Source organism: Styela clava, chromosome 6 (assembly GCF_964204865.1).
Source record: "Styela clava chromosome 6, kaStyClav1.hap1.2, whole genome shotgun sequence".
NCBI classification, from domain to species: domain Eukaryota; kingdom Metazoa; phylum Chordata; class Ascidiacea; order Stolidobranchia; family Styelidae; genus Styela; species Styela clava.
This window is the reverse complement of record NC_135255.1, coordinates 21,893,801-21,921,019: the sequence shown is the minus strand read 5'-3', so window position 1 is coordinate 21,921,019 and position 27,219 is coordinate 21,893,801. Positions and strand designations below refer to the sequence as shown.

General features: G+C 35.4%; 2 protein-coding genes across 6 annotated transcripts in view; both read left to right on the top strand.

Moving 5' to 3' along the window:
* LOC120333287 (uncharacterized) overlaps positions 1-21,029 on the top strand; it is a 40,679-nt gene extending 19,650 nt beyond the window's left edge. Inside the window, exons 9-11 of one of the 4 annotated variants that reach the window (XM_078113419.1) lie at positions 12,679-12,848; positions 15,923-16,107; positions 17,582-21,029. In XM_078113419.1, the coding sequence (XP_077969545.1) occupies positions 12,679-12,848; positions 15,923-16,107; positions 17,582-17,660 (434 nt within the window). In that variant the 3' untranslated portion in view covers positions 17,661-21,029. Of the gene's footprint in view, positions 1-1,738; positions 5,915-12,678; positions 12,849-15,922; positions 16,108-17,581 lie in introns of those variants that run through there. The other 3 variants (XM_078113420.1, XM_078113418.1, XM_078113417.1) reach the window with 3 other exon arrangements.
* A 3,382-nt stretch (positions 21,030-24,411) lies between these two features.
* The window catches only part of LOC144411735 (uncharacterized), a 44,504-nt gene continuing 41,696 nt past the window's right edge, over positions 24,412-27,219 (top strand). For both annotated transcript variants that reach the window (XM_078113422.1, XM_078113421.1), the window contains exon 1: positions 24,412-25,989. In XM_078113422.1, the coding sequence (XP_077969548.1) occupies positions 25,827-25,989 (163 nt within the window). In that variant the 5' untranslated portion in view covers positions 24,412-25,826. The remainder of the gene's footprint in view (positions 25,990-27,219) is intronic.

Below are 27,219 nucleotides of genomic sequence, written 5' to 3'. Positions count from 1 at the left end.
CCCATGGGCCGGGGCCACGGCCCATCGAATTGGGCCTCGGCCCATCAGGCTATGGACCACGGCCCATCAAGTTGTGCAAAGGGACTATTCACTTGGCTAACACAGACAGTCCCCGAACTCATAATAGAACTATAATGTGAAAAATCTGAACAGAATTTTGTCCTAACCCTAACCTGGTATACATACTACAGGAGTATCCTTTTCTGTAGCTTTGTATTTTGCTTTATTTTGATATACATGCTTATCGTAAGAAAAAAATTTGGTGGCAGACCGCGATTTTTTTTTTGATTCGAATATTGGCAATTTTGTAAAAATTGAAAATTTTGGTAAGATAATTGTATTTTTCCTGATGGGCCCAATGTGGCCCAATTGGATGGGCCGTAGAGGAGTCACCACCCCTGTAGACGATATGGATCCCATAAACTTCCATCCAGCTTGTAACATTTGTAACCACTCAACCACAGATATAATGCCTCGTTCTAGGTAAAATCAAGTACAACGTTCTCAACTTTCCTCTCTCGATTTCAAGCAACATCTGAATTTGTTTATGCGCATCCATTATACACCTTTCACTCTGAACAAGGCTATATATAAGAAATCATCGCATCCATTAGATTTCAGTTGATGGGCGAGGGATGGCCAGGAGACGTGTTTCTTTCTATTCCTGATAAATATTGACCATGATTTGTCATGCTGTTGCAAAATGTTAGGGTGTATGTGACTGAGGGTAATTTCTTAGTGACAATCAGAATCAACCATTATGGTATTCAGGCTCGAATTGTCTGCAGCGTGACTGTAACCAGGTTCAACGACCAGCTGTTGTTTACTAGGTTTCTCTGTTGTCACATCTGTCATTGGAATTATGGTTGCCCAACTGTGTAACTATTTGATCCGTATTCCAGTAACGACTAAATTTTCTGCTTCTCTGTTGTCGATGTTTCATTGGGCATCCAACATATAAATTATAGTTACACTTACACTGCTTATTCTTAAAATTCTATTATAAACTAGATCTTTGAGTTTTTATATATACGACGCTTATCCAAACATTTTGCTGTGAACAAAGCCCTGTTTAAGCTTCCACTGATATGTAGCAATATTTAAAGAGCTAATAATATTTGGCAGAACTAGTTTATTTTTTGGTTCGGCATTGCCTACTCAATATTTTGGGTAGGGTGATGGCCATTGGATTTGAACCAAAGATGTGCAGTTTGCGATGCCAACCCAATTAAGTTTAACGCTTCAACCATTATGCCATCGCGCATCATGAGTATATATTTTATTTGGTGGTTTTACAAATTCGGTTTGATCAGTACTCTGTTCAAGCAGACAATACGACTTTGGGGCATTACTCGGTTCCAAAACTGTTCAATGTTTGGCGAAGCCTTCCCTTGCACCATGGATAAGTTGTTGGGCTTAGTTAGTGATTTTGATGTTTCATATTTTAGTACAGTATCAATGAAATCGAATACCTGAAAAAATTACCTGTTTAGCCATTCGCCTCTACCGACGAGTGAAGTTGACTTGACATTCTTTCTACACATCTAAACCTTACACTCGAATCTCACTCACACAGGCATTGCTAAGTTAAGCGGTTCTTAGTACTAAGGAGTCAAATATTTGTGACTTTCAGTGTTCTTTCATCGAACATCTTATTTTTTACAGTTAATTAAAATCAGACTCATATGCAACTACCATTATCTCTCATGCAATCTTTCTCTCATGTAATCTTTTTCAGCAATGGATATCCTGATGATCACCATAAGCGTAAACTTTGGGATGCATTGATAGCGAAATTAAAGGCAGCAGGAATTAAATAATAACAATAGATGATCAACAATGGACGTTCAACACTATCCGGACAATACAATATTAAAACTTTTTCATTGATTTTGTAGTGTCATTATCAAGCCACTTATAAATATTATAAAGTTCGGTGAACTGCAATATCAGTCAGATTGACTCAGATATCTTTAAAGGACATTTTATATATCTCAAGGCAATTTTCAAGATAGAACAGCAAACTTTGGGGGTACAGCGGTAAAAAATAAGTTCCTGTCATTACCGGAACAGACCCTAAATTGCCTGAACATCCATCCATCCATCTAAACCTATGTGAACTACCTGTAGCTATCTTGTAAAACTTGTGTAGGAATTGAAAGTCTGCGGAATTAAATACTTAAAAGTACATAATCAACAATCGACCTTGAACACTACGTGGACAATTTAATATTAGAACCCCTTCATTGATTTTATAGTGTCAATATCAAGCATTTTATCAGGCCACTTACAAAATATTATAAAGTTCAATGAACTGCAATATCAGTCAGACTCGTCCTTGCGTGTTTAAATCAAACTTTATTCTGTTAATTTGGGAATGATCAAGAATTGTATTTGTCAATACTTTTCTATTATGCTAATTGGTCAGAATTTTCAAAACCAACAATTTATCTTTTCTCAATTTTCCATCGTTTTTGATCTGTTTTATCCTTTTATTATTAATCAACTACATGATAATTATGCATATATGTATATATTTATTTGTATTTCATCTACTGTATGACAAACATTTAAATTAGTTCATCCTTCTACTTCTGGCTAATTTCATCCTAATCACAAGTTCCAGTTGCTTTTTTCAGTATTTTTCAGTATACTAATAGTTGTTTTGTTGTTAATCTTTTGAGTAAGGATGAGAAGATTCGGTCGATCAGAGTTTACAAATCTGTAAGAGAGAATGAATGTTTTTATCAAGCTCCTAATATTCATTCCTTTATAGGTGAGCAAACATGTGCTCATTTCTGTTTTTCATTTTATTATTATTTTTCGTTTGTGGGTGAGGAAACACGTGCCTTTCATATTTAAAAATTATCCACAATAATTTCGCTAAATTTATTAGACTCAAACTTTTGCTTATATTTGAATCTATTCGTAGATTGATTTCCAGACTCAGGTATTGTTGTTATGCTGATTTGGGAGTCAAAAATACTTTGTTTGCATATTTGACCCGTTTCTATATATTTTATTCTACCACTGTTATTCAGTTCCATTTCAATTACGTTATCATTCTGGATAAAGATGTTTGAAGACTTTGCAAAAGTAAAAGAGCATTTTTATATTCATTGAAAAAAATGATGCTTTGAGTCAAGGCTTTCCTGCCGAGAAGGCTAGTTGAGCACTCTGCTATCAGCCCGGTTACCGAAACCTGATCTATGTTCGGATGTATCATGAATTTGATTGGCAGGGGGAGCTGTAACCAACCAGAAATCCCACCATAATAGCCTCCATTAGTTTTTCCACTGCATTTTTGTGAACTATATTTTAGCGGTCCCTATATAATTATGATTTATCAAGTATGTCATGGTTGTCTGTGTATATATTTTTTATGTTTATATGCTTACATCTTCAATGCTGTTTTATCTTTTTGCGGAAACATTCGAATTTGTATTATTTATAAGTCTCCCGGCCACCCATTACATTGCAGGAAAAATATATCTCTTCACTCTTTTTCTGGCCGTTAATGATCTGCAGTTAAAATCAGATTTGACTTGAGATATTAAATGTCCAAAACAATATTTTTCAAATACTCAACACTGTTGTTGAGTCTGTTTGGGAATACTGGTAATATAAATAAAAAATTTCAAAACAATATTTTTGTATATTTTGGCCAACATTCCATGTGTGTTTCAAAGTTTCTTGTTCTTTAGTTCAGGGTATTAGCCAACAAAATCGTCACTATTTTGATCCCAGCAAGTCTACTTTGGCCAAAACACTCAGCATTCATCAATCGAGCGAGGTCTACTTGCAACTTGATCAGATCATTTCTGTGCATCAAATTATCTGCTTTTGAGATGAATTTTTATTTAATACAATGAAACTTGAAAAGAATTGAACCAAATTGATAATTTTGTAATTTTACACTTGTTCTGAGCAAGCGTATGGACAAGCAGTAACTTTTAAATAGCGAACATGTTTGAAAATATTAAGTCATTTGTGTTCAACACAATTCTCTGTTTCTCGAATAGAAATGAGAAAAATATTCGCTGTTAAAGGCAGAGCTGTCGTATTGACCTATAATGTATACATGTATTGATATATTTTTACTGGTCGCGCTGATTATCTTTTGACTTTCAGATCCAGAGCCATAATATCACTTGTATAAGTGAAAGTCATAATATTGACTGAAATTATCCAAAGTGAAACTTTTCAGCAGGAAACCTATCTTTTGAAAATTGAATTTTTCAACCTTTTGTCAGGCTTAAAATTATTGTATTTTGAAGTTCTTTTGTAACTTTTTGTTGACTTTACTGGCCTGGTTACGAGATAGAATTCTGTTTTCTATTGAACATTTTCAATCATAATCAATTTAACTATTATAATAAGGTGAGTTGATATAATGTGTTTTTGATTTTTCTCTTCTCATTCCATTTTGTTATAACTAGCCATTTTACACTTTTTGGCATGAACATTTTAGCAATTTCTATTTTCCATTGCCTGTCAAATCCAATCCAAAGTTTTAATCAAAACAAATATTACTTCAATATTGCACACACTAATATGCATTTCATCTCACCTTTCCATATCTTCGCATCATTCTGATATATGCAGGGGTGGCGGAAATTCACAATAATATACCACTTGTTGTGACTACAGTTGACAAATATGGACAATAAGTGACATATTGTTATTATTATTCCAATTTCACTTGCAGTAGTGTATAGTCCAATTTTATATCTATCTTTCTATTTTAGTATAAGCAATTTTCTTTACTATTATGCATTTTTTAATCATACTTGCTGCTTCAATCATATGTAGTTCCATGCTCTGCTTACATTTTATCTGATATCATTCAAGTCTAACTCTTGCCACTGATAACATTGACTCATATTAGAAAATTCAATTTGGTTTTTATGAAGAATTTTCACTCTTAACAAGGCTCTGTAGAAGCAGTCACTATTTTTGGAAGGAAATCTATCCGATTTGGCAACCCTGAAAAAGGTGGGGGTTGAATCAGAGGTATTTAACCCACAATGCCGATATATCCAAATCTTTAACACCCACTAGGCCAGTGGTTCTCAACCTTTTTTCTTTCATGGCCCATTTTTTGTTTTTTGTTGCCAAAAAATTCTTGTGGCCCACTAACTTTTTATTGCAATGAGAAAAGTATAAGAAAATCAAAATGGACATTTTCACTTTAATAATTAGAATGAAAATTACCACTTAGTAGTAGAAACAGCATCGTCATTGATTGCTGCTACAATCAAAATTAACTATTGTGACATAAACAAAACTAGCATTCTGTGGCCCACCTTAAAATCTTTCTGGGGCCCAGCAGTGGGTTGAGAACCAGTGCACTAGGTGAACATTTTTTTACCGGGGAGGATTTCTTCCCCAGGGTGGGTTTTTGTCGTTCTCAGGGAGGAACTTGAATTTGCTGTAGTACGGTATTACTAATTTTCTTCAGTTTTATTACTATACTACTCATTCATGAGCATATTGTAAACAACTTAAATTGTACAAACGCCAGAGTGCGACTTGTGCATAAATAACTAGCTTTCAAAAAAGTAATATTTATGACAAGGGAGGGGTAGACAGTTTCCAAATTTGCAATGGGAGGAATTTAACGAAAAAAGTTGCTTATTGTAATGAGAAAGTCTCCAATGGAAAACTTGATCTTTTTCTCAATTTGATGGGAAACTTGGTTTCTGACCTATTATCTTACCTATTATCGATGATATTTATTTCACAAATCATTCAGTGATCTGTCTTACTATTGGTGCTATTCATATGCTATGCTGATATACATTATTGGATTGTTATGTAGCGCTTATTATTATTTTTTATACATCTCTAATGTGAAACTATGTATATATGAATTGTTCTAACACAGTTTTGTAAAATATATTACTAATTTACTGCTCTACGAACGTTGAATATCTAGAAAAAAATGTATTCATCCGGTCAGCCGAACTCTTACCGGCAATCACTGAGTAAAACAAAGCGTTAGTCGTCTATCAGCGCGTTACAACAACTCCACGGTTACACCCGCTCCAGTAACCAAAGCTTATTTCCGCGATTACACCCGATTCTTAAGTTGAAATACTCTAAACTGAGTTAGCGATTATGTCAACAAAAGACAAAAATAAATTATATATATGGTATTCACGTTTTTAGCATATTCGCTCAAACTACTTTGCACCCTAAAGCGCCGTAGTCATGGTAAAGTTCCCATCCGGAAAAAGAAGAATGCAAAATTTAAAAGAATAAAATTGAACATACAGTAGTACAGCGGCACAAAGCGATCTCCGTCGATATTTGCGCAGTACATAATAAAGCCTTACGTCACTATCAAATAGCCAAGCACGGGGCAATATCAGGGCGTCTGTTGGTATACTGTCCACCCATGGCTCGTGTTTTCTTACATCTCTGCAAACGACACGTGTAGACCCGGAAAAATCGCTGTTTCACTCGAGAGTAGAGGTAAGATCGGCCCAAGAATTCCAGCCAGGCCTGACCCAGGCCCGTGGGAATTAAACCTGACCCGAGCCCGACTAATTACCTGGATTTGCAGGCCCGAGCCCGAAATTTCGTATATTGTTTAGGAGTTCATTGAATTCGCATTGCAAGAGTTTAGTACAGTATGTGTCGTGTTGATGAGGCAACTTCTGTTTTTTTTTTTTGCAGACCACGGTCTCTCGTGGCCAAAACATGGCCGAAACGCCTCATTTTAAAAAAGTGAGCGATAGAGAAGGCCGACCCGAACGTAATGATTGACATTTCATGTATTGAACACGCATTTCACGGGAAAAGGGAAGCTCCGCGGAACCAAACGTACCTAAAGTAATCAGTAATTTATCCTTCCACCAATGCTGAAAATACGTAAGGTACATATACGGAGTAGAATAAAAGAAGAATAGCATTTCAGGGTGGAGGGAGAGGCCAAAAAAAACAGTACTGGTTATCGAGCAGCGACACCCAGGATGAGGTCTAACACAACGTGAAAAAAAAAAGCTAAAAATAGAATGCTTAAATTGAATAAGAATATGGAAACAAAATATTCATACCAAGATATTCGTATATTAGGAACGTTCTGAGGTTTGAGTAAACGACGTGAGCTGCCAATTTTCCTTCAGCCTGGAATGAGCGTTGACCGTCGAATTAAGCAGAGGCGTAGCCAGAATATTTTGCGCCCGGGGCAAACTATAAAATTGGCGCCCCGACCTCCACGTTTAATCATATTTTTTATTACATTTACTTGTATATGTAAAAACAAATTATTTATGTAAATTCAATTTTATATTTGATTTTATATATTTTATTATTATTACGCGAATACGACAAAATAAGTTTCAATTCGCTGAAAGACCGTTTACAGCTTGCAATTGAAACTGGTATTTTTAACAAAATTTGTAGAGAAATTTGCAGATTGGGTAAAACGTCGTCTCCGAAAGACACAATAAAACCGAGAAGAGCAAAAAGAGTTTCTGGTTGACCTTCAGTTCTGTTACTGAGCAGCATTTTGCAATCTCCAATTTCGGTGAAAAGTTCGTGGCCATTGATGTCCGTGTCGTAAAAATTTGCAAAATCTGTGCAATCTCGACGAATTGTCGAAAACGGCATTGGGGTCTTTCAGCACACTATAAAATAATTTTTGTAACTCTGCCGCACATTACGGTTCTCTGACAACCACGAAATACAAAACCACGTATTACTCAAAACATGTATTAACATCATTCAACCAAATTCCGTTGCCATTTGTCTTCAGCACAGAACTAATATCAACTTACATCGAAGTGCGCAGGCAAGAACTTAACGATACAGAACCACGTAATTAACCCGGTGCATTTTGTTGCCTAACGTTACCACATCGAATTTTGCTTTGTTTCCCGGACAGCTTTTTTGGCCATGTAATTACCATGGAAATCTGATCGTGCGCAAGCTATGTACCTGATGACGTCGGCAGTCGACGTAGGTAGTCTGTCGTCTGACCAAGTGTGCAGTTTGCCATGTACTAAGACTAGATGTCTGCGCCGGTGCGATCTTGCTTGTGACCGTTTTGTTACAATTGTTGTGAAATTTTTGCAAGCCCCATTTTGGCGCCCGGGGGCATATGTACCCCATTGCCCGCCCTAAGCTACGCCTCTGGAATTAAGCATTCCTCTTTCCAAAAATATTCGCAAGTCGCGAAGGTTAGCGGTTTGGTCTGGACTCAAACATGAGTCTCATTCATGACATATCTTGGCTCGGCGGTGTGGCGCATCGTGGATGAGTGGGTTCGCAACCTACACGGGGTTAGTTACAGAATGTGCGAAAGGATTGCTGGATTACTCGCCGCTATACGGTGGTTCTGGTAACTGGTTGATCGGTTACGACATCCTCTACCATCACGTCCAAGCTTCCGGAAACAAATAACTGGCTAATTAATCCCATACCCGACATGAACTGCTGGTAACCGGGCGAGAGGTCGTGGTTCGCTTAAAGCCGTATTATCAACTTCCGTCAAATATGTAAATCATATCCTATCCATTTAGGTGAAGCAAACATCACGGCAAAGTATACCTCAAAAGCAGGAACGTGTTTGTCAGGCTAAACGCCGTTTCACACTGCGTATTTAAAGAATTCGGATACTATGGTAATAACTTTTCGTGAATTAATTGTTGAAAGTTTGCCCATGTTGTTCGCTTCTTTATTTGATTCTGTTTTCGTATCGTGTTTACTATTCCTAACTAAATTAGAAAAATCTTATCCGGATCCGGACGAAAGCGCTTCTCTACAAATAATATTCAATATCAAAAGTTCGATCTTACACTGACTTGCGGCTATGTGTATCAGCGTATCCGGCATTTAGCAGCCTTGTTGAAAATAAACAGTCCAATGCATAGTAATCCGATATACCGCGAGCCTTTGCCATTTGAAGATTCCACAGAAAGTGCACAATACTACATCTACCGTGTTTCCCTGAAAATAAGACCTAGCCTGATTTTTCAAACTGATTTTAATATAAGCCATCCCCTTAAAATAAGACCCAGTCAATAACGCGAATTTTTTTTCGAACTAGTCGATAGTAGGAAATCTCGCCTACACTTATAAAATGATTTCATAATCTATGTTTTGCAGTTATTTTGAATAAAAACATGTTATTTATAAGTAAATGGATATCGGTTTTCATTTTTTGTTTATTCGAAAATCTCGTAATTCTCCACTGTAATTTTGTTTTTGATAAATTAAAATTTAAGACATTCCCCGAAAATAATTCCTGGTGTTATTTTTCGAAAGAAAATTAAAATAAGACCCAGTCTTGTTTTCGGGGAAACACGGTACAGTATATCCATTTCTTTATACTGAACTTTCTCTCACACAGAAAAGGCTTGATCTTTGCCTAGAAACTGACTTAATGCCCGAATTAACGCGGAACATGCTCGCACAAATAAGCAACTACTTTGAGATGTAATTATTACATCATAAAGATCGTGATTTTATAACAATTCTATGAGCTATGACGTCATGAATATGCGGGTAAGTAGACGCAATGATGCCAGATTTAATACAGAATAAACTGCAATGACGTTTCATTCCAATTATTAGGTTTATACATGTTGGATCTGAATGATTTTGAATTTTCTACTCATGTTTCTTACTTATTTTTATTAACATAACTTTCCATCCTTGCATATCAGTTGAAATCAGCGTCTTTATTTGCCAATTCAAAGTTACTCGACTTGGCACCTCACACAGGGAGTTGGAGTGAAAGGTCAGAATCAGACTGTTGCAAATGTTGAGATTTTTGCAATACTGCGCTATGCTGCATTTGAAACTGAGTAATGAATGCAGTTATGTTGTTATTCGATCAGTATGTTGGGCGATGGCAGTTCGGTTGGAATACCGTTATCAGCTTATGCGACTGACTCTAAGATAATGCGGAGTATTAGCAGAGTATGTTCATACGTTTGTTTTTATTAATCATTTTATTGCCTATTAAATGGAGTCGAAATAAAATTATACTTATATTGTGACAAATAGTAGTATAGCCAAATTTTGTTGACCTTCAATGAACCAGTTGAATCCATTATTTTGTTTTAAGACGAAGTGGCTTATAGATAGCAATCCTTACTTATTGCAAAAAATACTTATACTTATTATTATAATAGGCTATCTGTGTTTTATAGTTATAAAGATTTTGAGAAAATGCCATTCCAGAGACTTTAAACAATATAATTGTTGCGACTGGAAAAAATGGAATGGCATTTTCCTCGGTCGCAATAATTAATGTACCGTAATTACAGATTTATTTTGCTCAGAGGACTCGAGGTCAGGAGATTGGCCCCATTTCCGCTTTTATGATACATGATATAGCTTGGGAAGACTATTCTAATCTATCATATAATATTGTGTAAAAAGTCCTGATGGGAGAGTTGTACGTAACCACAGGCAGTTTCTAAGCAATTGAACATTCTGGGTTCATAGCCATTGTTGGAAATAATAATAACAACTCGGAGGTCACATGTTTGTTATGGCGAGATTTCTCATTTGTTAATTTCTCTAGGAATTCAGACCACCAACTGTAAAGTAATATGCTGACATGAGCAATTCATCTATTATGTTCAATAATAAAATGTAGTTTTGATTTGGAAGATGATCCACAGAGGTTAACAAAATGTATTGTTTTTATGCAGGTGTTAGGATTGTTATATTTAGTTACTGATCTGAGTAAGGTCGAGCTGAATGATCATGAATGAAGATTACATTAAACAAACAAATTCAACCCAAGCCGGTTTGCTTATGACATCACTCGATAACTTGAGAGAACAAAACATTCTCTGTGATTTTGATGTCAAAGTTGGTGACAAATCCTTTCGTGCTCATCGCTGTGTCTTGGCAGCCTCATCAGGATACTTTAAAGCGATGTTTACGAGCAAAATGAAGGAATCTCGTGACGGTTTTATCAATATGAAGGATGTCGATCAGAATGGGATTTCCCAATGTATAGAATTCATGTATAAAGGAGTAGGAAATTTGAAAATGGAATACGTTCAACAAATCCTGCAAGCATCCAACCTGTTACAAATGGTTGGCTTGACAAACTTTTGCTTCCATTACTTGAAAACCCATGTCTCTTCGACCAATTGCCTTTCTGTCATCAACTTGGCTCAAGCATACGATCGCCATGATATAAAAGAGCAAGCAGAACAGGTTTTGATCACTAATTTCAAATCAGTAATTTCCTCTGAGATGTTCCCATTCATTATCAAGCCAGATCTCATGCGTTACATAAAAGTTTCAAATGTGAGTTATCAAACATCATGGCAAGCTATGATGACATGGGCAAGAGCAAAAGATGAAGATGCAGAGAGATGTTTTGCCGATCTTGTTACAGTCATCAATATCCAGACTTATCCTTTCAAATTTCTTCTGGAGACTGTATTGGAAGAACCATTGGTGAAAAGTAATGATATTGCGAAGAATTCAATCATCACTGCATTATTCTCTGATGTCAAGAATCTTGAGACAAATCTTGAGATTGACAACTGCTTCATCCTGAAGAATCTGGCTGAAACTCATCGAGTTACAAACTCAAATGCTGTGAAAGATGTGATGAATCGATTTCTGGAAGCAACTTTCGAACAAGTCATTGAGAAAAAAGAGTTTTGTGATATCAGCAAAGATGAGATCATAAGGATTTACAAATCCCCAAACACAAAATATTCTTCCGAGACTGTTAAATGGCATGGAACTCTTAGATGGATTAAACAAGATATTCAGAAAAGGAAAAAACATTTTCATGAACTGTTTAGCCTTCTCGATCTCGGAAAATTCCCCCTGCAATTTCTCAAACAAACCATTCGCTCAGAAACTTTGGTCAACGATTCTCGTAAATGTTACGATCTACTTGTTGATGAAATATTTTCTCGAGCTGATGAAAAGTCCACAGATCAGGCAGCTCAGAAAGCATCTTTCACTGTTCCAAGTACTAAAGCAGATACAGAAACTTCCTTGGGCAACACTGCATCAAGTAGTCACGGATCTATGAATGTACAAGAGCCAAAGATGGAAGCAGTGGGTGGATACAGGAGTGACACTTCAGGTACAATCTCTTTTGTGTTTCTTAGCTGCTGGGCACGTCTCTAGGGGGGCAGCATAAACATTTGACATGCCCCTGCTTAGCTGAGTTCGATAAAGTGAGCACTGAGCACTAATACTGTTAAGTTGTTCATGTCTAGTTGTTGATTTATAATTCTGAACCATTCATTTTGGAGAATTAACATCATTATTAACCACTTTCCATTATTCCATTATCCCTTCCATTATTCTTTCCAGCCCTTGGAATAAATATTGCTACATAGTGATTCAATAAGTGTGTAGCTGTTCCCAACTGTTCTGTTCCAAACTAGGCCTCAAGTAATTATGTGTAATACCTGTAATGAGCTGTGACAGGCTATGAATGAGCGCCTTCCTCATGGTTTCCCATTTTTAATAATGTATTACCTGATTTAAACTTTGACTGGTTGTTATGCTATTGACATCCCAGATATTGTTATTTTGCTCGTGAACTGAGAACGATAAAAAAGTTTCTCTCTACTTTATGAATAATTATAATTATCAGCCTTCCCCACTTTTTATTTTAAACGAATACCTGAATCTTATGCTAATTTACATAAACTGAAATAATTTTCCAATTTACAGAATCTCAGTCTTCAAGTCAAGCTACTTCATCTGGTCTAAGAATCATCAACCAGCAACCACCTGGTGGAAGAATGACAGTGGAAAGGTTGGATGAAAAACTGCCAGGATATGGAAGGTGGTTTCTTGGAACTTCTGCCATCACCTATTCATTCCCTGCTGGAAGTCTGAATGTGAGTCATGTAATGAATTCAGTTGGTTGAATATTAAATTATGTATTTACTGGAACCAGGATTCTTGTTGTATTAATATATATTGATTGTATGTTTAACATTGAATATTCCAAACACAATTTTCCTGCCCCCAAATAGCAATTGAATCCTAATTACACTTTTCGTTATTACATTGTTCACTTTAAACAGGGCCCTGCATAAGTAACCGCTAATGCATAAGAAGCTGCTATTTGTGGACTATAATTTTTCGTTTCGGAATTGCCTACTCAAGTTATTACATCTTGGATAAAGCAGTGGGCATGGGACTTGAGACCTTCAAATTATGATCCAACATAGCTAAGTCCCAATGCTATAACCACAAGGCCATCACAACACCTTAGTGCTTAGATGTTCTAGAAATTTTTTCCGATGTTTCCAGAAAGCAGTTTTTTATGTTGGTTTAATGGCCCCTTGCAGAATTTACCTCTACCAGTGCTGATGTCCAAAATAAATGAATATATTCACAATTGTTTATATTACATGGAGCAAATTCTTGATTTGAGGTTTTCATTTCAAAATTTGTCTTTTGAAGCATTTGATTATTGAAGGAAATCGTATGACTTTCGTTAGAATCTGACATTGCAAAAATCAATCCAAGCTGTGTTCATATCAGTTATTCTGCATTACTGAATTAAATTTCCACATATGTAATTGTACATAGAGATGTACCGATGTATCGGTATCGGTATCTGCAATATCGGCCATTTTTTCGGTATCTGCCATTTATCAGTATCGGTTAAATTAAGGCCGATATTTCCGATATATTTACCTTTTTGATATGGTCCAGAATGTTTTAAAAGATAAGTTGGAATACCACCTATTTTTTGTCTGGAGAGATCCTGAGCTATGAGCCATACATGTCCCCACCCCCGCGAGAGAATAGGATTCACGTGTTTTTAGCTATTTATCAGCCAAACTAGCTGAACTATTTTCGCTGTCAAATTTTTATATTGACATTTTTAATATTACATAGTAATTATGAAGAAATATATCAACACAGCACATAACAAAAAGCAACTAGGCGCCCAGTTTTAAATCATACAGTGGAATTGGGGTTCTTATTAACGGCACATTAACTTTTATCACGGGTATAAATTCTGACTGTTTGTCGTCAAGAACCAGTGTCATTTAGTCTAACGACACCGATAAACTAAATTCCGACACAATTATCCCTCTACGCAGGTATCAATTTTAATTTTGTTTAACTACACAATTACTTTATAGATATATTGACATGATCGCCTAGCCCTAGACTGTCTCAAAATATATAGCAATTGTAAAATATTATAGAATAGTGAAGTAAAATAACATCCTCGACGGTTATAGGTAGGCCTTCTTTTTGTCGGTGCTGATTGATATTCCTTCATGTTGGCTTTGACTTATTGCTTCGACGATTACAATTAGCCACGAAATAAAATATTTGTAAAATGCTTTTAATTTGAACGTAGGACGGCGGCGCTAGAATGTGTGGGTGATAATCGATATTCTTTTAAACACGAATAACGATATTCGAATGTCGCGATATATTAAATTCAAATTGGACATCCCGGCTTATGAGTTTTCTATATGAACACTGAGATTACTAGCGTTACTGTACAATGTATCTTAATCAGTTAAAGCAAACACATTAATTTCATATTATGTGATATATCTTTTTTTTTCGATCTGCAATAATGTGTACTATAAACAACGCTCAAAGACCATTGTTTTAACCCGTCTGCCCTACACAGCACACCTAATTAAGTAATAATTACATAGTATCGGTATCGGAATATCTGCCTTTTTGTAGTATCGGTATCGGCGCTTTTAGCTGGTATCGGTATCGGCGACAAAAGTGGTATCGGTACATCTCTAATTGTACAGTGATTTTGAAGGACTCTTGTTGGGCATGGCCCAATTTAGAATATATTTAATATTGGAAAAAAATATTATTTAAGAATTTATATGAAATAGTATATTAGGTATTTCATTTTGGCAATAATCATCATAATTTATCTTAAGTCTGATAGTTTTGTCCGACTATAAGATTCCAAACGCCTAAAATGACTAACTTACCATATGAATTTATTCTATGAAACGTTTGTCATGTCTTTTGTTCCAAACAGGGCTATGTATGAGCGGCCACTGATCCGCAAGGCACTACTATTCATTGTAGTACTGAAATCTTTCTGGTTGCATTGCCAACCTAATTTATCATAAACTCCTATCTATTGCATTATGCACTGAGTAATGTGCTTGAATCCAGGATTTTCAACCTGTGATGCTAACGTAGTTTGGCTACTTCTCTTCACATTAATCTTCAAATCCCAAATCGACGATCTCACCAACGATGTATATAAATTGGCAAGCAATGCTCTGCCTGAAAAAATGTTGGTCTTTTGGTTTTTTCATAAATAACCTCTTACATATCAGTGGATTTTTTGTGTATCAGTAATATGTTAGTGTCATCATATTCTAACTCTGCTCCCAATAATATTTATATTATGTTTGATTTCTTTTCTGAAAAATTAAAAATTTTTTCTAATAAATGTTATGTAAAGGCAACTCTGAACAAGGTGCCACTGAATATATGTTTCCTGAGGATATTTTACTTGTTTGCACATGTAAAACATCTTTGGTTCAAATGTGTGCCCTCCTCCTTACCTAGAAATCAAATGTTTTGATAGTCAATGTTTAGTGAGAAAGATTCCAATCGTTCAATTAAGGTATTTACGTATCAGTGCCTGCTTGTTTTGTGCCTTGTTCAGAGCGAGTATTTGAAAACATCCCAACTAAAATCACCAAAAAATGCTTTTGCAACTGTCTGCTTCTGAGAAATCGATTCTGAGCTGCAGAAATTTTAGTTTAAAGCTTTTGGACCTTCAGGAGTATGCGCACCAAGATGGCGCACAACCTGAATATAGTATGTGTGTGTATCGGTTAGGATTCAGGTTGTGCGACATCTTGGTGCGCATACTTCTGGAGCACCTGTGTTTATATCAGTTTTAATAATTTATCAGAGATAAAAGTTGAATAACTTATGTTTATTTTTGCAGAGAGTTTCATATGAGGCCAAGAAGTTCACTGAATATTTGCCCTACATTGGACCCATACCCTTGCTAGAGAAAGCATTCAATACAGGATTACTCTTCAAGATTCAGATAATTGGAAGCAGCAGAGGAGAAATAATATGGAATGATGAAATTCCTCATAAGACTAACAAACTTGGAGGCCCAGATAAGTAAGTTCTTTAGTTGAATAATCTGTACAATTATTATAGGGATAAAAAGGAACCTCGAGTGAGTTATATGAAGTAATTATGTAATAAAAAATTAGTTCAAACAAAATTTGAGATTCAAGATTTTTAAAATATGAATTGCAAAAATTAGGTTCAACCAAAGCAATATTTATTTACCAAACTGACCTTCCATGCGAAGTTAGATAAACGGACTTTCACACAAAAAGTCATGATTTGTACTAAACATCATTTGGCAAACTCCTATATATAAATCAAAGAAAGGCATCTTTGGGCTGCGATTTTGATCCCATAACAAAGCTATATATAACAAAGCTTTTTATATATAAGAAACCGTCGCATCCATCGAATTTCAGTTGATGGGTGAGGGATGGCCAGGAAGTGTTCTTTCTATTCCTGATAAATATTGACCATGATTTGTCATGCTGTTGCAAAATGTTAGGGTGTATGTGACTGAGGATAATTTCTTAGTAACAATTAGAATCAACCATTATGGTATTCAGGCTTGAATTGTCTGCAACGTGACTGTAACCAGGTTCAACTACCAGCTGTTGTTTACTAGGTTTCTCTGTTGTCACATCTGTCATTGGAATTATGGTTGTCCAATTTTGTAACTATTTGATCCGTATTCCAGTAACGACTAAATTTTCTGCTTCTCTGCTGTCAATGTTTCATTGGGCATCCAACATATAAATTATAGTTACACTTACACTGCTTATTCTTAAAATTCTATTATAAACGAGATATTTGAGTTTTATATATACGACGATTATCGACACATTTTGCTGTGAACAAAGCCCTGTTTAAGCTTCCACTGATATGTAGCAATATTAAAGGAGCTAATAATATTTGGCAGAACTAGTTTCTTTTTTGGTTCGGCATTACCTCCCAATGTTTTTGGTAGGGTGATGGCCATTGGACTTAAACCAAAGTTGTGCAGTTTGCGATGCCAACCCAATTAAGTTTAACGCTTCAACCATTATGCCATCGCGCATCATGAATATATATTTTATTTGGTGGTTTTACAACTTCGGTTTGATCAGTGAGTGCTCTGTTCAAGCAGACAATAAGACTTTGGGGCATTACTCGGTTTCAAAACTCTAAAATGTTCAATGTTCGACGAAGCCTTCCCTTGCACCATGGCTAAGGTGTTGGGCTTAGTGATTTTGATGTTTCATATTTTAGTACAGTATCAATGAAATCAAATACCTGAAAAAATTACCTGTTTAGACATTCATCTCTACCTACGAGTAAAGTTGACTTGACATTCTTTTTACTCATCAATATATTTAAATCTCACTCACACAGGCATTGCTAAGTTAAGCATTTCTTAGTACTAAGGAGTCAAATATTTGTGATTTTCAGTGTTCTTTTATCGAACATCTTATTTTTTACAGTTAATTGAAATCAGACTCATATGCAACTACCATTATCTCTCATGCAATCTAATCTTTTTCAGCAATGGATATCCTGATGATGACCATCTCGATAAACTTCGTGATGCATTGAAGGCGAAATTAAGAGGCAGCAGGAATTGAATACTAACAGTAGATGATCAACAATGGACGCTCAACACTATCCGGACAATACTATATTAAAACTCATCCACTGATTTCGTAGTGTCATTATGAAGCCACTTATAAATATTATAAAGTTCGGTGAACTGCAATATCAGTCAGAATGACTCAGATATCTTTAAAGGACATTTTATATATCTTTAAAGGACATTTATTTTATATATCTTTAAAGGACATTTTATATATCTAAAGGCAATTTTCAAGATATCTTCAAAGGACATTTTATATATCTAAAGGGAATTTTCAAGACATCTTTAAAAGACATTTTATATATCTCAATGCAATTTTCAAGATAAAACAGCAAACTTTGGGGGTACAGTGATAAAAAATAAGTTTCCCGGAACTACCTGTAGCTATCTTGTAAAAGTTGTGTAGGAATTGAATACTAACAATACAAAATCAACAATGGACGTTGGACTCTACATGGACAATATAATATTAGAACTCCTCCATTGATTTTATATTGTCATTATCAAGCATTCCATTATGCCACTTACTTACATATTATATTGTTTGATGAACTGCAATATCAGTCGGATTTGACTCAACTTTTTGTTTTTAAATCAAACTCTATACTGTTAATCAACGTTAATTAGTCAGAATTTTCAAAACCAACAATTTATATTTTCTCAATTTTTCATCGTTTTTATCTGTGTCATCCTTTTATTGTTGATCAACTCCATGATAATTATGCATATATGTATATGCTCGTTTTACCGCTCGATCTTGATTAAGGGCCCGTTTGAATAGCCGCCCGTGTGAACAGAACATAAAAATACATAAGGGCCGGTGCTCGAATACCCGCCCGACGTAAAAGCTGATTTTTCAGTGGTAGGAAATAAGAAGCGCATCGTCACATCGCTGTTGAGTTTTAAGCGCCGGTAGATAACACTCACGTCTTAGGCGTTCAAGTACATAACAGGTAGCATTGATTACGTAACACCATGGTTCCCAAACTCGGCGTCGCGACGCCCAATTGCGTCGTTTCAATATTGATAGCACGTTGCAAAACTTCCTTCTTTTGCGGATTTGTACCTGCCGTGCGTAGAAGCAGTCAAAATTTTTTATTTTCGTTTAAATCATACTTGAGAACTGGAAATAACAATAAATTAATTATTGTAACGATCTAAAATAACAAGAGCCCGTGCTTGAATAAGAGCCGGTCATAATAAGGGCCCGGTAAGTGAGTTGGTTGAAAAAAATATGGGCCCGGGCTACCAAACGATCAAATACGGTATTTGTAGATCGACTTCCAGACTCTTGTATTGTTACTCACTTCGTTTGCATATTTGACCCGTTTTTATACATTTTATTCTTCCACTATTAATCAGTTCCATCTCAATTACTATCAATAATGTTAGTCATTATCATACTGGGAAAAGTTGTTTCAAGACTTTACAAAAAGAAAAGAGTATTTTTGTGTTTATTGAAAAAAAGATGCTTTGAGCCAAGTTTTTGAATACTTCTCACAAGTTTTCCTCTAACTAGTCTGCTTATTTAATTGCTAAATACAAGTTTTGTATTTATCCTGGCAGAGAAGGCTAGTTGAGCACTCCGCTATTAGCCTGATTACCAAAATCTGATCTATATTCGGATGTAGAATGAACTTGTTTGGTGGCAGAAGCTGTAATTAACCAAAGGATACCACCATATTGGCCTCCATTAGCTTTTCCAATGCCTTTTTCTAATATATGCTTTCAACTTTTATTTGAGTGGTGCCTGTATAATTATGATTTTTCAAATATGCAATTCAAATGTCCCACTGATAATATTTCAATATATTGAGTTTATATTTTCATTAAAATTCGACCTTGCTAGCCATGATTGGTGTTATTATATTAATTTGAGATGTACCGGTATATATGGCTTTATTTTGCATGAAAAGAGATTCACAATCAGTATTCTTATCACTTGAAAATATTGTCATAATTCAGCAATCTGCATTGTTTTTTATATATGGTAATTTAAAATCCATATTTACTTCTGTTGGCTACAGATAATTATATTTTCTTTTAATTCTTCCTTTATTTCATTGGTGCTAATCATGAAAATCAAATATGCAGTTTTCTCTTCAACTACACTTTTATAATTATTTTATATCGTCTTTATTCCATTCATTAGAATCTTAATGCTGCAAGTCATTGCTAAATAATATATGGACCAGTCAGCTTTGTGATACAGGTTAATTATCAACTCTGTTCACTCATGTTAGTAACTATAGATATCAGTAGGCTTCAATGTAATAAAATTATAAGTGATTAAGGAGTTTTGCTGCACACAAAATAGTTATGTTACTGTTCAGAAGGAAGAATAATAAGTAGTCTCATAGAATTGATGATAAAATTATAATATTAATTTCATACATATAGAGAGATGTTTATATATAATACTGAACTAATTACTTATGCAATCACAGCTTCTAATCTATTCGATGTACAATGAACCTTTTTTATCAGAAATATACTTCAACTTATTTTGTAATAATTAGTTATTCCTTCCTAATTGTCTCTAATTTGCTATTTTAGTTTGTTAGTTTTAGAAATATTGTTTTATTTGAATTCTTATTTCTGTAGAAATTAATTGTTATCATTATCAGCTGTAATATGAGTGTACATTTCGTTTTTCAAAAATATCAGCCATTGTGCTTTACTAAATCCTAGTTAGAGCTTGGTTAATTTTTCCATTTCTATTGTAGCATTTTATATATATTCCTGTATCTGTGTAAATAATTTCCTTTTGATACTTGAAGCCTATTATTCTCTAATATGCAAATCAATTACCTTCAAATGCATGTAATTTGTACTTTGTTTGCTTTAGTATTTGAGAGATAAATTTACATTTCGTCGTATATTCATGTAAAAGCATTTAAACTTTTTTAAAGCCTGATAAATAGAATTATGTTTTTGAAAAAATTAGCTGCTTTAATGAAACTTATTTAATTTAAAAAGCTTGAACAGAATTTGAAAACAAGAATTTCTAAAATCCCCATAATATCTAGTTTGACTGATAATCGTAGATTTTGAAAACAATATTTATGATTCAGTAAAAGTACATTTTAGTTTGTTAAAAACTTTACTGAGTGTTGTGCATCATCACACTTACCCATAATTAATTATATTTTTCAACATGATTTTTACTTGTTTCTTTGATGTATGATGTTTAATTTCATATATAGTGTTTCTCTCCTAACAACTTGGTATGGAAAGAAACTGGAGCTACAGTTCATGCTTTTCAGTCTACCCAATATCTACCCCCAATGTGGTGATGGTGGGTAAATGCTTAATGTACCCATGCTCATATGCTCCCTACGCCAAGCCAATGTCCCAATCTGCCCAAAATCTGCCCAATCTTTAGTGTGCAATGTTATTTACCTGGTGCAATAAATTGTTAATGTAACGAAAACAAAAAGAAAGGCGAGTAAACCATATTTCACATTCGATGATGAGGCATATCCACCTGTCAAGGTAAGATTTTCGCAGCATCAGCAAAGTTAAACGAATAACGATTGCTGGCTACCTATTGCATGGTTCCAATTCGACAAAGTGACTCACTCTTCAGCGTTAATGATAAAAGTCTGTGCAAAGTGACGCTTGCGCGCCGCTTTATTAAGGAATTATTTTTTTCCAATCCCATAAGCCCACGAATGAAATTTAAAGCAACATATTTCATTGCCATCTAGTAAAACATGGATTGTAATAGCGTGACCGGACGGTTTCAAAAACTACAGGGAACACAGAAATACCAGCTGATACGGAAAGCGACGATAATATATATAGGTAAATTAATAGATTTTGTATCTATGGTGGTGAATAACGCGTTATTCGTTATGTCTGAGTTATCTATAAATGGTATTTTTATTTGTCTACTTGAGCTTAAATCACGTTTCAAGTTTTATTAGATCTACGCAATTCGAAAGATTCCTAATGCGAGTGCATCTCGGCTGATTAAAATTTCACGTGTTCAAGCAGCGCATGTTATTTTATAGTATTTTCGTTTTTGTGCAAATCTTAATTCCTTATTTTATTTCAAGGGTGGAAGTGTTTTTGCATTTTCACAGAAGGATTTCATAGAAAATACTGATTATAATAAAAAACTTTTCCAGTCACGCAGCCTGATGTATCGCCTTTGGGTCATTACACGTGAAATGAAATATATTTGGGCCTATACTAATGAAACAAACCATAAACTTTCTAAAAATTACATATGCATTTTGTTATACGACATTTGATTGACCAGGGCCGGTGCTAGAAACTGTGGGGCCCAATTGAAAATCTGATGGCGGGGCCCCTACTCTTCATAGTAAAATTTATGGGTGTTTATATTTCATAAAAAACATACAAACCAAAAAATATATACATTCAAAACTTGCTTTAAAACAAAGTTCAAGGTAATGCTGATGCTTTTATTGTTTTACTTTTAACGGCAAGAAAGGCTAAACGGGCAATTCGATTATACTCTTTTAGAAAAAGATTTTTCTAGCATTTTATTAGCAAAATCATTCAAAATATTTTCAAATTCAATAGCTTTAGCAATCTCGCTTCCTATAAAAAGTATCGACGAACTTTCGAGTCTTTCTTGTGAAACCGCAGGCCAAGTATGCTTTAATTAGTTTCAGCTTTGAAAAGCTTCTTTCGCCAGATGCAAGTTATTGGCATCGCTGCACTTATGAATTTACCAAATTTACTGAAAACAAATTTAATATTATAAAAAAGATTATTTCACGTTTTATTTTACGTTTCCTGTAGTATTTTGTACTTCATAATGCAGAAAAACACTCCCTAGCGCGTCAAGATGCGGGGCCCAATATGATCAAATCGGCTTGAAACCGGCCCTGGATAGGACGTGACTGCTTGGTGAACAAGTTAGAATCAACACTTGACAACGAGTTGTTTGGGCGTTCCCGACAACGTAGTTTATTCAACTCTGAGGTATGGCATAGTGTCCAAGCTAAGCGTTAAGAATACGCTTGCCATCGCAGCTCTGATTACCATGCGCGGGGTCGCAGGGAGGTGATTGCTGAACTCCTCGCCGCCCAAGGGTGGTTAACGTCACCGCTGGGCAAAAAGTCGCATACATGACATATTTTATCATTATGTCTGATTGCGACTTTCCTCTCCCCCGGGTTCGATTGCCTTCAGTTAATTATGAGTCAAATATTTGTTGGACTCAAGTCCATGCTTCCGAAAAACAACTAACTAATCCCATACCCGACATAGACTGGTAACCGGACGAGAGGCCGTGGTTCGCCATATGGTTAAGTCGTCTTATCGACTTTCCTTTACCCCGGGACAAATATTAGTAATCCTTTTCAATTTTTTGGAAGTAGTTCAAATACGTTAACTGTTGGTCGGTTTGCAACTCTTCGCAGTAATCAGCTACGAACATATGATGGGAATATTTTATCCTATAGTACACTGACCTGCCTCCATTGCTCCGGCGCTCTGTGCACTTATACGTCGAAATTAAAGTAGTCCAATGTCGATTAATCCGGCATTGTTGTGCTGTTAGCATATGTTCAACGGCAAGCACATATCACAATATCCACGTAGAACTCTCTCCTAAATTAAGCAACAGCGTATATATAAAATTAACCTAACCTGACTTACAAAACGGGACTTGATGTCTGAATCGATGTTGAGCTTTGCACACGAACGAACCAATCTTCAGGGATGAATACTCGTAAACCATTTGTCCCTGTGACGTCACAAATAAAAACTGTCCGAATGTGTTGAGTTGTCATAGACATAGTTAACAACAAACAAAAGTGCAGTGGTGTTTAACTTCAAGCCTCAAATGTTAGTAGGTTTTAAATACTTATTGAAGTTACTAACGACTACTGGTTTTTGTTATTTTTTAGACTCTCGCCAACACCACCGGCAAATGATTTAAAAAAGAGAAGTCAACGTAATGGCTGCTTTCGGGTCTGACTCAGGGTTGCCATATTGGCTTTTTTAACGCCAAATTTGCCATTTTTGGCTTTTTTCAAACGCGTTTGGCGTCAGAATTTCCGTTTGGCTTTTTGGCGTTTTTGAGTCTTTCTTAGTGTCTATCATTAAAATCACACGAAATACAATATTTAGTGTGTAACAATAGCAGAATAGTTTATTGCTTAGCTACTTAACATTTTGGATTTCCCCGAGCATCGATTTCCTTGTTTATTACCTTAGCGCTTAACCATAACCAATAAGAAATAATTGCAGTTTCTGCAGCCGCTCAGACAGATGTTCAAGCAGGGTTGTAAACATTACCTCGTTTTTATAGTTTTGCGTGTTATTTGTCAGTTTTAGTTCTGTTTCCAAAAAATAGTTGTATAACTTAATTTTATTTATGACTTAGGCTATGTGGAGCTTTAGTTTAGTTGCAGTAATCAAAATTTAGTCTCACGAACAATGTGATTAACTACGCTAAAATTCACAGTATCAGTGGTCAGTCCCTTGTCTGCCTGCACGCGGCACGTGGTTAGATAATTTTGTAATAAAATTGATGGTTTCAAAATTTGAGAACTGAAAAGTTTTTCAATAGTAAAGTACGAATTAGGGAGAATTTTTTAAGGTATATCACAAGTTTAAGTAGAAACATGTAGGTATATCACATACTACGGCACCCTGTACAGTGTATGGTATGTATGTATATATTGCATTGTAAAATGTTGTCCGCTTGATATTCCTTCTTATTTTTTTTTAACTTTTCATATAGATGTCACAGTGTCAGCTTGACTGTATTGTGTAGAATGATGATTCTGGTGCTGCCATTTAATTAATCCTTTTTACTTTTAAACCCTTCATCCCGCTGAAGTGGAAATCAACACGATAGCAAGTAGCAACCGTAAATACAACTTTCAATAATGGAAAAAGACATTTGTGTGGCTCACTAAATGAACTGATGGCTCTACAGCAGCATGGAGCAGCAGCAGCAGTATTGTGCCAAGGGCTTAAAATCCGACAAATTATAGCGTGTTATTTTCATAAATTCAAGCCTCTTAAATAATTTAAACTGAATCAAAAGAACTTTAATGTTGAATCTTTGAGGCATAAATACAAACGAATCAATCTAATCCAGTGGATCTCAAACTTTTTAAGCCCCGATCCTCTTCTATAATTTAGCAAGTCTCGCGCCCCACCTCAAAAATAACTATAGCTTACAATAAGATACAAATAACGGATAGTAATGCGAAAGTATGTTTTATTCAAAAAATGCGTTGAAAATGCGCAGACGGAAAATAAATATCCAAGGTAAATATTCAAAATAGAGCGGGCAAATCTAACGAATATTTTTATTGTTAATTAGCTTCACGCCCTCTCAAAAAATTGTCTACTAGCCTCAATTGTGGGCCGCACCTCACCGTTTGAGAACCACTGATCTAATCCTATGTTCACCTTTACCCCTTACTTTTAACCTTTTTTCTTTACTTGCCTTTAACCAACTCACAGCTACAGAACCGCTTTGAAACTACCTGCCTTTTTTGACAAACACACATTTTTACTGGGGAAGGGAAGCCGTGGGGAACCAAATTTGGTTATCGAGCAGCGACACCCAAAAGACAAGACAAGAGCAGAAGAGGCTGTGGTTTGCCATATGATTGAGCCATCTTTCCGGGATTAATATGAAAATGCTTTCCCATATCATAGCAGTGCCCACATGTCAGCATGTTATTGCAGTGAAGCGTTTTTCAAGATAAAATAGTATTCACATATTTATCCTGGCGAAGAGATAACTCAATTCTACGACTATGGATCAACTATATGGCGAACCACGGCCTCCTGTTCGGTTATATATTAGTATTATATATCGGTTTTATTATACTTAATGACACATTTAAATCGGTGATTAATTCAGTAATTTGTCGTTACCAATTTTGAATGTATTGAACATCCAGGTCATGACCGTTTCTGGATGTTTATACAATGATCCAATAATCACATTATGCGCACTGACTCACCAGCATGTCACGATTTACTTTCACTTTATTTAGTCCTGTCATGAAATTGTTGTTTTCACGAAAATATTTGGAATAGATTGTAATTAATATTATGTTTATCTATGCAAGTTTTTTTAGCCATTTTATCCTCCATAAATATGGCATTTCGCTTCAGGTTTAATAACCGATTTGTTTGATAAATATTCATTATGGGAGGTGAGGCATCAACTGATAGAAGGGATAGATATGTCAGTCGGAGAGAAGTGGAGACAAGCTCAGCAGAGAAAGCTGAATTTTTCGACAAACACAAAGGGGCGATAACAGCTTCCAGTGCCGATAAAAAGTCTTCATTGTCCTCTATTTCCATGGATGGTTAGTTAAATTTTTTAATCATTTTGCTGAGTGATTTTTTTTTGGACCAATTTGATATTTCCAGCTGTTAGTTCAGGAAATCTAATTTCTCAATGGATCAAGTTATCCACTATATCTCATTTTGAGATAGTGAGTGATTGATTTAGAGTAATACAGAGCGATAATCCACTATTAATTGTAAAGACAATGGATCAAAAGTGAGCTGTTTTGTGTCTGTTCATACAATTCTCTTTTTATTAAAAATATCTATCTATCTAAGTTGTCAAATTTGTATCAATCTTCATTTGTAATTGGTAGCATAAATTTTTTTTTTAATTATATTAGTCCCTGTCAGCCTGTGAAATTCTGTTTTGCATCGAAAGTAAAATAGTTTTAGGAGGCAAACTTTGTATATGAAACACTTTGAAATAATACTGTAATTTTTTGACATTACTGTAAGAGTGGATCGGTCAAACAAACCTTAGAATAATTCATCGGTTCAGATGGAGCTTTTCTTTGTACTGCTGCTTTTTCTGCATGGTAGCAAACATGACTGTACCAATTGTGAAGATGAGACTCTACCCAGGGGCGGACACCCGGGGGAGCGAAGGAGGGCGGTCGCCCCTCAATAATTTCGTCTATACCTAAACACATGTTGTTTTCGCCTTACAAAATTATCATTTTCGAAGAGTGCGATAATCGAGCGCAAACAAATGGGTAATAGTTACCAATATGATAACTGTTTTCGTGCGATAATGTACACGAGAGCGCCATCAGAGCACTTCACATTATAGTAAAAGATGCATGGCCTCACGGGTAATACATGGTCTTCAAACGCACCGCCGATCACATGCTCCGGTTTTGCTCGCCATTTCACGTTGTTGTTATTATCACAGGGGTTCTCACTTTCGCACAACCTAGGTCATTTTTGTTATAAGTTGATATGTTTCCCCTATTTTCAAAATCTTTTAATATTGTCGGCACTTGCAGAAAAATCGAAGAGGCAAACAAACTGTATTTCATTACAACAATTAATTAGTATTGCTTTAAAAACTATCAGGTTTAAAACTGTTATACACAATTTTCACCGCTGGACGTTTAAAACTGTTATACACAATTTTCACCGCTGGACGTATCTTTCCACTTTATGATTTTCGCGCAAGGTGCGAGCATAATTTGATGGCAAAGATCATAGCATTTATTATGTCAAAACGCTTATCCGACTATTCAGACCGCAGAAACTATCCAAAA